Raw genomic sequence first — 12,389 nt, 5'->3', positions numbered from 1 at the left:
ATATTTAAAATAATATATTAATGCAACTCAAAAATTCAGCGGGGAGTACGCAGTCGGCTGAACAGCAACCATACAAAATGTCTGAGTTGTCAGACTGAGAGCTTTGAATTGTCGTCCTGCTGCAGAGCTTTTCAACAAGCTGCCGATTTCCCTGCAGAGTTTCAGAAAAATTATAAAGATATATATTACACAGCACACAATACTGCGTTCTGTTCTGTTATATATTATTCTGTTCTCTGACTTTATGCTGTGTTTTTCCAGAAAGCGACTGCCAGCTTCTCACCAAACTGCCCAAAGTCAAATGTCTTCGCAACAACAAGAGAGAAGGTATGGCATCAAAAGTGTGTGTGTGTGTGTGTGTGTTTGCGTTTGCACACGTCTTTTGAGTGTGTACGTGCTGTAGGTGTGAATTTGTTTGTACACGTTTATGTACGACAGTGTGAGAATTTACATTTGCATTTTCAGCATGTGTGTATATATTTGCATGTTTAATTATCCATATTTCCTTTATATGCATTTCTGTGTGTCTGTGTACATTTGTGTGTGTGTGTGTGTGTGTGTGTGTGTGTGTGTGTTTACAGAATAAATCGACCTGGTGTTGATGAAAACCCTCTGGCCTTTTCATCCTTCTGCCTAAATATTTCCATACATAAACACACGCTCACTCACAGACAGTCAGTAAAGTGAAATTGATTCATTCATCTCTGGCTACATATGGAACTGCAGAGCTGAAATGACCTGAAGTGAATTGAAGTGACAGGAGCTTCTACTGAAACAGAGCCCAGAGAGGCAGAGAGTCGCAGAGTGTCGTAAGAGAAATCTAACTGAAGAGAAAACGTCTTCCACCAGCCTGAACCAAACATACCACAAATTCAGAAGCAAGACTTCAGCCTCACATTCTGACTTTCTTTGTCAGAGAGCTGCGTAAAAAAAAACCCAAAATTTATAACTTGCCAAAAACACAAATGGCAACCAGGGGAGATTTAATGCCTCAATCACACTAAATATGGATGTTGTTCTTCATTTTAATGGTTAACACAATCGTGCATCATGGCTATGCTTATCATTTTTTCATATAATCCATTTGCAGCTGCCTCCGTGCTCTTAAATATAGAATACAAATGAATGCAATACACAAATTAACATGACAGCTTGACAATGTGATGGGGTCATGAGCATTCTTGGACCTAAAAGCAGGTTTAGGGGACAGAAAAAGGTTTGGAAAGACTTTCTAATTCCACTGCAGATGATCCTGGTTGTATGTCCCTCTGAAAGCTACGTGTTACACCTGAAAAGTAAGATTTACTTGCATCAATCGGGGACAAACCTTCTGACTGCACTGTCATTACTGGAGCCTGTTAGTGCTACTCATTCATACAAGTGAACATTAAGTACATACCATACCATCAGTCTTTATGTATACCACAGAATGTGTACAATTCTAAAGCCATTGCAGATTATAACTTTGGCTTTCAGAGTTTAAAGATGTCACTGCGAGTGCGGTCCACAGTCTGAGTGTGAACGCACCTTCACCTTCATTATAACCCCTCCGATTGAGCATCATCCTCTGTGGATGGTTCAGATGACGCTCTCACTCTAAACTAAGCTCAGCACAGTCCTCGGGGAAAGAGACAGGCTGAGAAATCTTCAGACGTCTTTGCTGTTATTTGGTGCCACCTGAGGTCAAACATCACTGTGGTCTCTGGGGCGCACTAAAGTGGAAAACACTCAGAAAACACTGCTAACATGCTTGTTGTTGGGTGAGAGCAGTGACGTTTGAACACTGACAATATGAGTCCTGCTTTTTCTACTGCGTGTCTCACACATTCTCTCTTTTTTATATTTTATGTGATGTCTTTGTAGCTCGTTCTGTTTCTTGTCTTTTATAGCCACTGCCTTCCTCACTCACCCACCTCTCTCCCTCTCTCTGTAACAACAGGAACACTTGTCCTACATGCTGTCACTGAAGGGTTTCATTATAGCACAGTCATGCTGATCTCACACACACACACACACACACAGGGTTCATCAGTTCGGCTTGTTAATAGTTTACGGCTTCAGGCCTTCTGACTTGATTGTCTTTTTAATGCCCATAAAAACTCACCAGGCTGATACTGTACGTCTTCTCTGTGACATACACTTGCATGCGTGTTCATACATACTTCTGAGGACCTCATTCTCTCCATGTGTGTTTTCTGTTCAGAGGTTGAGCCTGAGCTATGTAAGATTACAGTGTGTTTCTATGACAGCACAGAGCCCCTTTCTCTCACTTCCATCCAGACACTCCGATTTTTCCTTTGGTCTCGGTGCGTCCACGCCGTACAGTCCCACAGCTTCGGGATAAACATGAAATTCTGGCCAAAACTTAAAACATTTCTCAGTTTGTGTGGTTGCCTCTTCACCTCGCCATCTTGAGTGGGAACTGTATACTGTACATTCAGTATGTTCCTAACTGTTGCTTCCACAATAAATTACTACAAATCCCTCCTCTGGCAGAGCTTCAGAGTGGTGCGGAGGCTTTGAAGTAGACGACTGTACAGTATGTTGAGAGAGCTGGGAACATGCTGAACGTACAGATAAACAGCAGGGAGGTGGCTCATTCACTGGACGTGTTTTGTTTTTGTTTTTTTTTGTTTTTTTTGGGACTCATCAGTTGTAACTGCTGTCGTTCATGCCACCCTTCAGTCCTAAAGTCGGTGAGTATTAGATACTCAAATGAAATTTGGTGGACTGTTCCTTTAATCCTAAAACCATGTGAGAATGCCTGTGAGAGGTTTATAGTTTCAGGCCGTGTGTGCAAACCCCGACCTGAACCTTCCAACAATCCTTTTGGGTCGAGTGAGGACAAAGCAGAATGTCCTCGGTCCTCACAAGCATAGAAGAACAATACACACATAGCTGTGATGGGGGAGATAGTTATCAAGTTATCAGTGTATTAACCCTCCCCAGTGTACAACGTCAGCCTGTCCTGCACTGTGTGTGTGTCTGTGTGTGTGTGTGTGTGTGTGTGTGTGTGTGTGTGTGTGTGTGCGTGCGTACGTGTGTGTGTGTGTGTGTGTATGTGTGTATGTCTGAGTCAACTGGGCGTCAACTTCTGTGAGTGTGCTCGTGTATCTGTGTGTGCCTACTTGTATGTGGATCTGTTTTGTGTGTGTGCGTGTGTGTGTGCGTGTGTGTGTCTGTGTGTCCATCCATCCAGAAAATAAAGCCTTATTGAGGATGAAATGGGATTTTTAATTGGCTGAGCCTCGGCCCAACACGCCGCGTGAAACTTCACGGCCCCTCGTACAATGTCACCGACACACACGCTCACAATGGACTCACACATACGGCCGCGGCAACACGCAGGCAGTCAGCATTGCACACTCAGTCTTGCATATGTGGTCACACTTGTGCAAAAGAGCACACACGCTCCCACACACACCCACCCACACACTACGTCTTCATGTCAGGGAGTATTGATTAGACCATTTAGTCCAAATAGAAGAGAACACTGGCCCCCATCAGGGAGACCTCCCTAACAGGCTCATTTACACACACACACACACACACACACACACACACACACTCTGTCTCTCCCTGTCTCTCTGCAACACAACCGCAATCAGCCGACCCACGCATTTGCTCTCCCTGACACTAACCTCCACTCCCACCCCCTCTCTCTCGCTCTCTCCCTCCTTTTCTCTCTCTCGCTTGAAAATGGACACACACACAAACCTTAAGACAACACACACACACACAAATGCAGAGTGTGATGGGCCTGTTAAAAGGTTGTGTCCATGTCTGACAGGGCCTCTAAGAGCCCTGCATCGATTTTCCCCTTTGCTGACTGACTGAGAGAGTGAGGAAGGAGGAGGAAGAGGGAGTTAGGACATGTCAATAAGCAGAGCAAGGCAGCAACACTGCCAAGGCTCATGGTTCCATTCCCACCCAGTACCTGCAACTCTACTGTCCTCCTGCAGCTCATATGGATTAAAAGTGTGTGTGTGTGTGTGTGTCTAAGTGATAGTCACAGCTCGTGAGCGTGAAAGTTGAATATATACTGTCTTATCCGATCTGCTGCCTTGAAAAGAATCAATTTCAGTTGGCAAAGTGGAAGATTTCAATTCAGCAGAGAGCAGCTCCGGCGGCTCTGAGGCCGTATGTTCGATATCAGCTGGATCAAAGTGCGTGTGTATTCAAGCATGTATGAAAGGAGATATATATATATACATAAATATATAGTGTATGAGAGATGAAGAGTCACTGGGAAAGTTAACAAGAGCCACGACTGCTTCTCAGAAATGTCATTCAAACCAGCGACTGTGGCCGGGAACCAGAAACTGCTGAGCACTGATGAAAAATCATAAGATCATTAGATTTATTATAATGCTGATTTTTGTTCAGTGGAAAATTTTGGTCATAACATGTAGCGTAAAGTGCTTTGAGTGGTCGATAAGACTAGAAAAGTACAATGTAAGTGAAGAGCATTTGACCGTGACGCCATCGTAAGATGATTTTTGTTGAATCTCTTGTTGGATTTTCGTGGAGCCGTTTGCCGACATGAGATCTTTTCACGTGTGTTTGTGTTTGTGCGTCAGGTCTGATCAGGTCCAGAGTGCGGGGGGCCGATACTGCGAGGGCCAGGGTCCTTACCTTCCTGGACAGCCACTGTGAGGTGAACAAGGACTGGCTGCCCCCCCTCCTGCAGAGGATCAAACAGGTAGACCACACAACACTGCTCTGATTAAAACTGTGTGTGTGTGTGTGTGTGTGTGTGTGTGTGTGTGTGTGTGTGTGTGTGTGTGTGTGTGTGTGTGTGTGTGTGTGTGTGTTAGCATTAAATTCAAATGTAAAAGGGATCATGAGAGTCTATAACGTCAGCAAGGCCATAAAAAAATACAGAGCACTTCACTGCACTACAAAAAGTCTTTGTGTTTTGTGTGTGTGTGTCTGTCCCTTTGTGTGTGTGTGTGTGTGTGTGTGTGTGTGTGTGTGTGTGTGTGTGTGTGTGTGTGTGTGTGTGTGCGTGTGTGTGTGTGCGTGTGTGTGTGTTTGTGTGATGACTCCAGTGGTTGAGGTGAAATAGCGCCATGGGAGAAAATAGCTGTCGGTCTGATTGCCTCTCATTAAGAAATAAGTGCTGCACTCTCTCCTTCACTCCCCACTCCTCCCCCCTGCCCTCCTCTGTCTCCCCTCCTCCTCTTCTGTCCCCTTGTTTTGTCTCCTTTCACCTCCTCTCCTCCGTTCTCCTCATCCTCTCCTCTTCTCACTTTTTTAGCCCTTGTCAGTTCATCCTCCCTTTTCTCACCTTGCCTTCTTTTTTCTCTGTCACCTCCTCCTCCGTCCTTACCTCCCTTTCCCTCTCCTCTTGCTGTGTTTTCTCTCTTCACACCTCCTCTCTTTGCTCTTGCCCTCTCATCCTTCTCCCTTGCGGTCACCTCCCTTTTCTCATCACTTCTCTCCTCTCTTTTTCTGTACACCTCCACTCTGATTCTCTCTTCCTTTCTCTGCTTCAACCACCTCTTTCTTGTCTCCTCTCCTTCTGTCCTCTTTTCTCCAGTCCCCTCCTGTCCTCACCCGTTCTTTCTCTCTTCTACATCAATTTTTCCTCCCCCCTGCTCTCTCATTACACCTCCTCTCACCTTCCTTTCTTCTCCTTTATCACCCTATGTGACTCCTCTCCTTACACCTTCTTTTCTCTTCCATCTCTTCATTTTCTCAGCTGATGCATCAACTCAGCAGCTGTTGTTGATATTAAAGACCTTTGATCTCCGTCTATAGAGCAGCGATCGATAAGTGAACCCACCACAGAGCCTGATTTGTTTCTGCCTCCATATCAACATCATCCATATTCATACACACGGTTTGTGTGTGTGTGTCTGTGCAGAAGAGTCATTTGTCTCTGTCTGTCCAGTCACTTTATAGTCACATATTTAGATTTAAATGTATGAGGTATTGATCCAGGTAAACACACACACTCAGGCAGAACTCCAGACCAATGTAAAGTTCTATTCCCCTCAAAATAATGGTCTGTCTCATTGATATAGAGAGCTGAAGTCCTGCCCGACTTCCAGGTTAACTTCTCTTCCACTTGCTTTCATATTCCACTGTCTTCTCCCATAGAAGTTTTCCATTTCCACCGAGCATCATATTTTTTCCTGTCCATATTCTACCATAGCAGGGTACATTGTCATTTTAGCAAAGAAACAGAACATTTTTCACAGTTTCCATGAGGCTTTGACGGCTCTGCTGAGGCTAAGGGGGACACGTCGCTGTTAGACGTCAACAAACTGATCATTGTTTCATCATCAATGACAAATAACTATCCTATGGTTATTTTGTTGTCAGATTCAAAGTCATAGTGATTCAAAGCAAAATGATGCAGCTCTCTCATACACATAAATGTGCTTAATGCCAATTGATTCTCTATAGCACTGACTCAACCCACATGCATCACATTAAAGTGTGTACATTTCTTGTTCTCAGCACCCAGGCTGTGTCTGGCATTTGCATTTTTTTTAGTAATAAAATGTGTTATTTAGCACAACAAATAAAAAAATATTAAAGGACCAAAAAAACAAACGCAATAAATAGTGAATAATGAATGATTTCATGGGTAATCGCTGTATCTGATAACGCTTTCCTGGGAAACATTGTCAAGATAGGTCTATAAGTACTATTTATCCACTGTGGATTAATAAAGAGAAGGGTTTGTCCTACAAAATCTTAAACTTCATTCACAGAATAAAGAAAAAGGAAACAGGCTAATTTCAGCAGCAGAGAGGGAGCACTGCAGGAGTGCATGGAGAGAGTCTGTGAGCCAGAACTACAGTGAACACTGGCACTGCCTTTCTAAGATAAAAAATAGACCCAAAGAAAGTGCAGTGAAATTGGAGTTTGTTTTACTTGAGAATGATGGTTTAGCTTCTCAGTTTTAGCTGCAGTCTTTAGATCAAATCACTGAAGTGAAAATCAAGATCCAAAAGTCCAAAAAAAAAAAAAAAAAAATTGGACATGAAAGTTGAAAATCTGTATTTACTGAATCACTGTTTTATAATTGCGGTCACACAATAGAATCAGAATCGTAAATAATTCTATGTATCTCTGGGAGAGATGCATGAAGGATGCTGATGAAACAGGATGTGTTTGGGGTCAGATTTTTCTGCTCAGTCATCAAATGTTCTCATTTCAGATCAGGTGGAGAAAAAAAAGGCAAGAAATGGCTGAAATTAAGAAATTGCTCCCAAGCGATTTGAAAATAACACTCATCCAATTACAACAGTAATGTCGCGAATGCTTCACCCAGAGTGCTGCACAGTGTCATTACCCTAACAGCTATTAAAGCAGACGCAGTGCTTTGTAATGTGGCTGGAGCTGCAGGGGGATGCAGCCTGTGTCCCCTTGCACTGACCCTGCAGCTAATGGTCCAGAACCGCTCCACCTGCTCTGTAATATCACTGGCTGAAGACGCATCCAGCCATTTGGCCAAACTAATAGAGGGACACTCCATGATTTAACAGGGAGCTCAAGTCTGGCACTTGTACACTGTGTGTGTCTGTGTGTGTGTGTGTGTGTGTGTGTGTTGTTATACTTTTATCCTTGTAAAGAGCAAATGGTGCCATCAAGGTAGAAATATGAGGGAAATCAAGTACAGACATTTCGCCAGTTCTCGCTTTTATAAGGGCTAAGGACTCAATTTAAGGGTTAAGGAGGCAATAACTAAGCTAAATCCATAAGAGTCTTATGGCCGTATGGATGATTAAACAGGGTTGAGGGACATGGGGCATTTTTTCTGTGTTAATACTTCATATTTTCCCATTTTAAACTCTCTGGGTGACGTTTCAGTCGTTATGAATCTGTAAATTAAAGTTGAAGGAAACAATACTACAGTCTTAATGACCAGTCACAGATATTAAACTTTATTTTTGTGATTTACTTAAATGTGAACTTACCTGTTGTTCTGTGAAGCAGATTCAGGCACATGATGTACACTGAAGAGTTGAATCAGCAGCTTAACAGTTTGTTTGTTGCTTGAAAAAAAGTGCATCATCTGCAAACAGCAAACCCAAATATGATTTGGTTTAATTAACAGGAACACCAGCTAGCTCCCTTACTAGCTGTTTGGCCTCCTGCTGTCACCCTGACTTCAAAGGCTTACCAGTCTCTGTCAGGCTCTCAACGGAGTTCTGGATGAAAACAGGAAACTTCTCAAATTACCATGTGTCCCTACAGAATGTCTTATGTCTCTGTTTCTCTTTTCTCGCAAAAAAAACCCCTTCAAAATTCATTCAGAACATCTAATGTCCCCTGCAGCTGTTTCACAGAGAGGTGTCAGGACCTTACCGTCCCTGAGACATCAGTTCAGACCTTTCCTCCTTACACTGCACGGCCCCAATACTAATGAAACGAAAAACCTGAATTACTTAAATTACTGAATTTTGGTCCTCGTGTGTTTACATGCACTGGTTCTGTATTCATTATATTCCTCCTTTTTTTTCTGTTACTCTTTGATGAATTCTGAGTTAATTTCGAGGACTTTTCAGAATATCTTATGTTCACATGGCTCAGTGGTCTGACATTAATGCCTGTAAAGTGAATAAAATGGAAGAGAACGGAAGTGAACAGAGGTAAAGGTCACTTCCACCTCACTAAATGTGCTGTGTGCATGATTGGTGTTGAATGACTGAAATTCCTTTTAATGTGGTGCAGTATAATGACCTTGGAATATACAGCCCGTTTCATGCACACTCGTCTGAAAATCTCATTTATTGGAATAGAATTTGATGATCGCCTCGCAGGAACACATTCCCCTTTTCGTTCTCTCACTTTCTCTTTCTGTAATTTATTTCTTTTCTCTTTCGTGTCCATTTTTCTTCGGCACTCTTTATGTCATTTTTATTTTTTTTTCATAGCCTTAACCCAGCAGTAATGTGTGTGTGTGTGTGTGTTTTTGTTTTTTTTTTTGCCCAGGACCCAACCCGTGTGGTCAGCCCGGTCATTGACATCATCAACATGGACACCTTTGCCTACGTGGCAGCCTCAGCTGATCTCCGTGGAGGTATGGAAATGCCTTCTTCCATCTACACAAAATAAAAATGGCTCTGAGGCACCTTCGGGGTGTCCTTTGATGACAGAGACAAACCCTGGGTTCTAACACGTTTGAAGTATGACCTTCAGGATCCCTGAGGGACCCTGAGTAGTTTTTTTCCTTGAACGTGATTTTATCTTTGATACAGAAACGAACATAAAAATGTCTTAACTGTATCTGGGTAATTTTGATTATTCACTGTGATTTTGTAAGAGCATCATTTATCACCCTCCCCCAAATCCCACCGAGATTACACCTGGTGTTCTGAAACTCAACTTTAAACTGTGCTGACATTCAAAATCATCAGCACTGAGCTGGGAGGAAGGTACAAATTTATTCAGAGAGAGGAGCTGCTGATTTTTTAGCCCTGTAGTTTTCTTTTGATGAAATCCTTTCCCTCAACTCAGAAACACAAGTCCCCTGGATAATTTAACAATACTCTACGTTAACGTCAGGCCCATCGCAGTTGTGTTTTCTCTTCCATCAGTTTGGTTTGGCAGATGGCTGGAAATACGACAATACCCACGAGGATCAGTTGCCATTGCTATGGAAAAGAAATCAGTCAGAGGTGGGAATCAGAACTGTAGCAAATTCTGGACATGTGGGAAGAAAACACTGCGCCATAGTTGCCATATTTATCCAAAATTAAACCAAGAAAAATTCAAATTTAGTGCCTGTAAATTGCTGAATGTGTTATCTGGTTTCTACAAAGTGTAATTTGTAGCTTCTGCTCGCTGTCAGCAGAGCAACCAACAGAATTTTAATCTTGGAAATTGGGTGTTTCTTGCCAAAATACTCTTTGTCACGAGTTTTATTTGACTTTTCTCCTGCAGTTTTTATATACACAGTGTGGTACCTTTGACTTCATATCAAACAAACACATATTTTCCACACTGTAGCTCATCTTTTGTACTGATGATTCAGTTTCATGTCCATCCAAGCCTTGAAGTGATCTGAACGTCAGTCACTTGTCATTGTACATGTCGCAGATGAATGTGACTCTTACTTACAGAACCCTGGATGCCTGAAATACCTCGTCCTTCTTTGTAGCTTTATGGAGAGAAATAAAATCAGAAAGCAAGCAAAGAAATGTCAGCCAGCCCATTCTGCCTAAATATGTCAGAGGTTGATGTCCTCCCTAAGATCTCCCTGAAATCACTAATAGCGGTGAGGACGCAGATTTTGTGGATGAATTGGTACGCGTATACGCGACCGTGCTCTCCACTTCTCTCCCTCTGTCGTCCCTCAGTTTGTTCTCAAGCAAATCTCCCTGAAGAGCTTCATAGTTCCTCTGTCTTTCCATTAGCCTGTCGTATTCCAGTCTTCTTCTCTTGGTAAAAGCAGTCTGCCAATCAATGCTGATAATAGCCCTGTCCACCGCACTCCCCCTCTCTCTCTCTCTCACACACACACACACACACACACACACACACACACACACACACACACACACACACACACACACACACACAGAGCCTTCTTTAACCATATTTGTAAGGATCAGTTTTTGACATAATGCATTCCCCTTACCCCAGCCTTAGCGATGACAACTGCTGTTACCCGAACCCGAACCTAAACCTGATCCCAACCTGAGTGCTGTACTATATTTGTAGGGTTTTCAGACCATACAAATATAGTACAAGCCCACACACACACACACACACACACACTCTCGCAGGAATCGATGGTGGTAGTTGGGCTCTCAGAGGACATTTTAATATGAAACCTTCGCTCATAATAGAAAAAACGATGGGTATAAGATGGACTTTCATTGATCCAGACACACACACACACATACACACACATCTGGAGGCGCACAGACAGACACACACACACACACACACAGATGGGGGATGGGAGTGCTGTGGCAGTGACTCCTTGGACTGCTGGACTGCAATATCAGCAAACACACAAACCTACACAAGCCGACACGCGTGTGCACACACACACGTTTACTTGCTTGTACATCAGCGCCTCCAGAAGCAGATGGTTTACTACCAAATAAAGTGAAATCAAATCTAACAACAAATGCACAGTTTGTAAAAGTTAGTTATCAGTTAACTGATTGAGCTTAATATACAAATTCCTGTGTCTTGCTTTTCACTACCTATGTGTAGCTACAAATCTTCCATCATATCAGGAAAAACTGAACATCAGTGTGTGTTTTCAGTAGTTATTAAACTATGAAGATTCACAATAAAGCATTACAAGGTCACAAAATCAATCTGCACAAGTGTAAATCTCCTGTATCTCCAGTGCATGGTATTGTTTTATATCATTTTACGGCTGCTTCCCTCCTCGTACAGCTTCTGTCTTCATTTAGCGAAGCCGCGGCACAGTGTTGTCTCCACAAACAATATTCTGTGTATGTACAGACTGTATGTTGTTTTTCTCTCTCAGGTTTTGATTGGAGTCTCCATTTTAAGTGGGAGCAGCTGTCGCCGGAACAGAGGGCTCGCCGCATCGACCCGACTCAGCCAATCAAGTAACTCACACACGCGCGCGCACACACCCGAGCACATACACACAAACATTAACAGTATAATACCAATGCACATACATGTACACAGAAAGCTATGATAGAGAGTGTGCAGAGGAGGAAAGAAGGAGGCAGAAAAGTGGGAGAAAGAGGATAGAAGATGTGAGGAGACATATGGGCGACATTTTCAGAGACGAGGATGGAGAAAAAACAAGAGCAGAGGAGTTTTTATTTACTTAAGTCGATATTCCTGATGTTAATACACTGCAAAAACCAGAAAGAAAAGACAAGCTGAAACAATCAGATTCCCTTCTTCACAGAATCCAGAGGAAGTTATGCTCATGTTTAGCTATCCTCCAGTTAAATAGATAAATACTTAAAAACTTGTCGAAAAAAGTTTGACGTGGGCGTTTAACCTCGGATCTTCACTTCCCATTTTCAAGCCTGAGTGGAGAGTTTTAATTGCTGCTAAATGTGGTTTGAGTGTTTGTGTGTTCATGGGTGTGTGTGTGTGTGTGTGTGTGTGTGTGTGTGTTGCACAGACGAGCAGCTCTCAGCAGTCTCCACAGAGAAGAAAAACATATTTTACTTAGACTACAATATTTTATAATGTACAAAAATTCCACCAAAACTATATTTCAGTCAACATGATATTGATTGGAATGATTCCCCAGTATGTTTTCATTCTACTTTTATGATTTGACCATTCAGAATACAAAGTCTATCACAGGCGATAATACAGAAGCCTCGAGCACATGATCCAATATTCAAGGACAGAAAAGAAACATTTGGAATAAAGCTTGAAAAATAATAAGTAAATCTTCAAAGTCACATTTTCTG

At 42.5% G+C, this 12,389-nt stretch overlaps 1 protein-coding gene across 1 annotated transcript in view; it reads left to right on the top strand.

Moving 5' to 3' along the window:
• The window catches only part of galnt14 (UDP-N-acetyl-alpha-D-galactosamine:polypeptide N-acetylgalactosaminyltransferase 14 (GalNAc-T14)), a 140,954-nt gene that overhangs the window by 106,263 nt on the left and 22,302 nt on the right, over positions 1–12,389 (top strand). The window contains exons 5-8 of the mRNA XM_041065086.1: positions 262–327; positions 4,581–4,702; positions 8,953–9,040; positions 11,471–11,555. Coding sequence (XP_040921020.1) covers positions 262–327; positions 4,581–4,702; positions 8,953–9,040; positions 11,471–11,555 — 361 coding nt within the window. The remainder of the gene's footprint in view (positions 1–261; positions 328–4,580; positions 4,703–8,952; positions 9,041–11,470; positions 11,556–12,389) is intronic.

Source organism: Toxotes jaculatrix, chromosome 19 (genome assembly GCF_017976425.1).
Source record: "Toxotes jaculatrix isolate fToxJac2 chromosome 19, fToxJac2.pri, whole genome shotgun sequence".
NCBI lineage: Eukaryota > Metazoa > Chordata > Actinopteri > Toxotidae > Toxotes > Toxotes jaculatrix.
The sequence above is the reverse complement of the archived record's forward strand: the minus strand, read 5'-3'. Positions and strand labels throughout refer to the sequence as shown.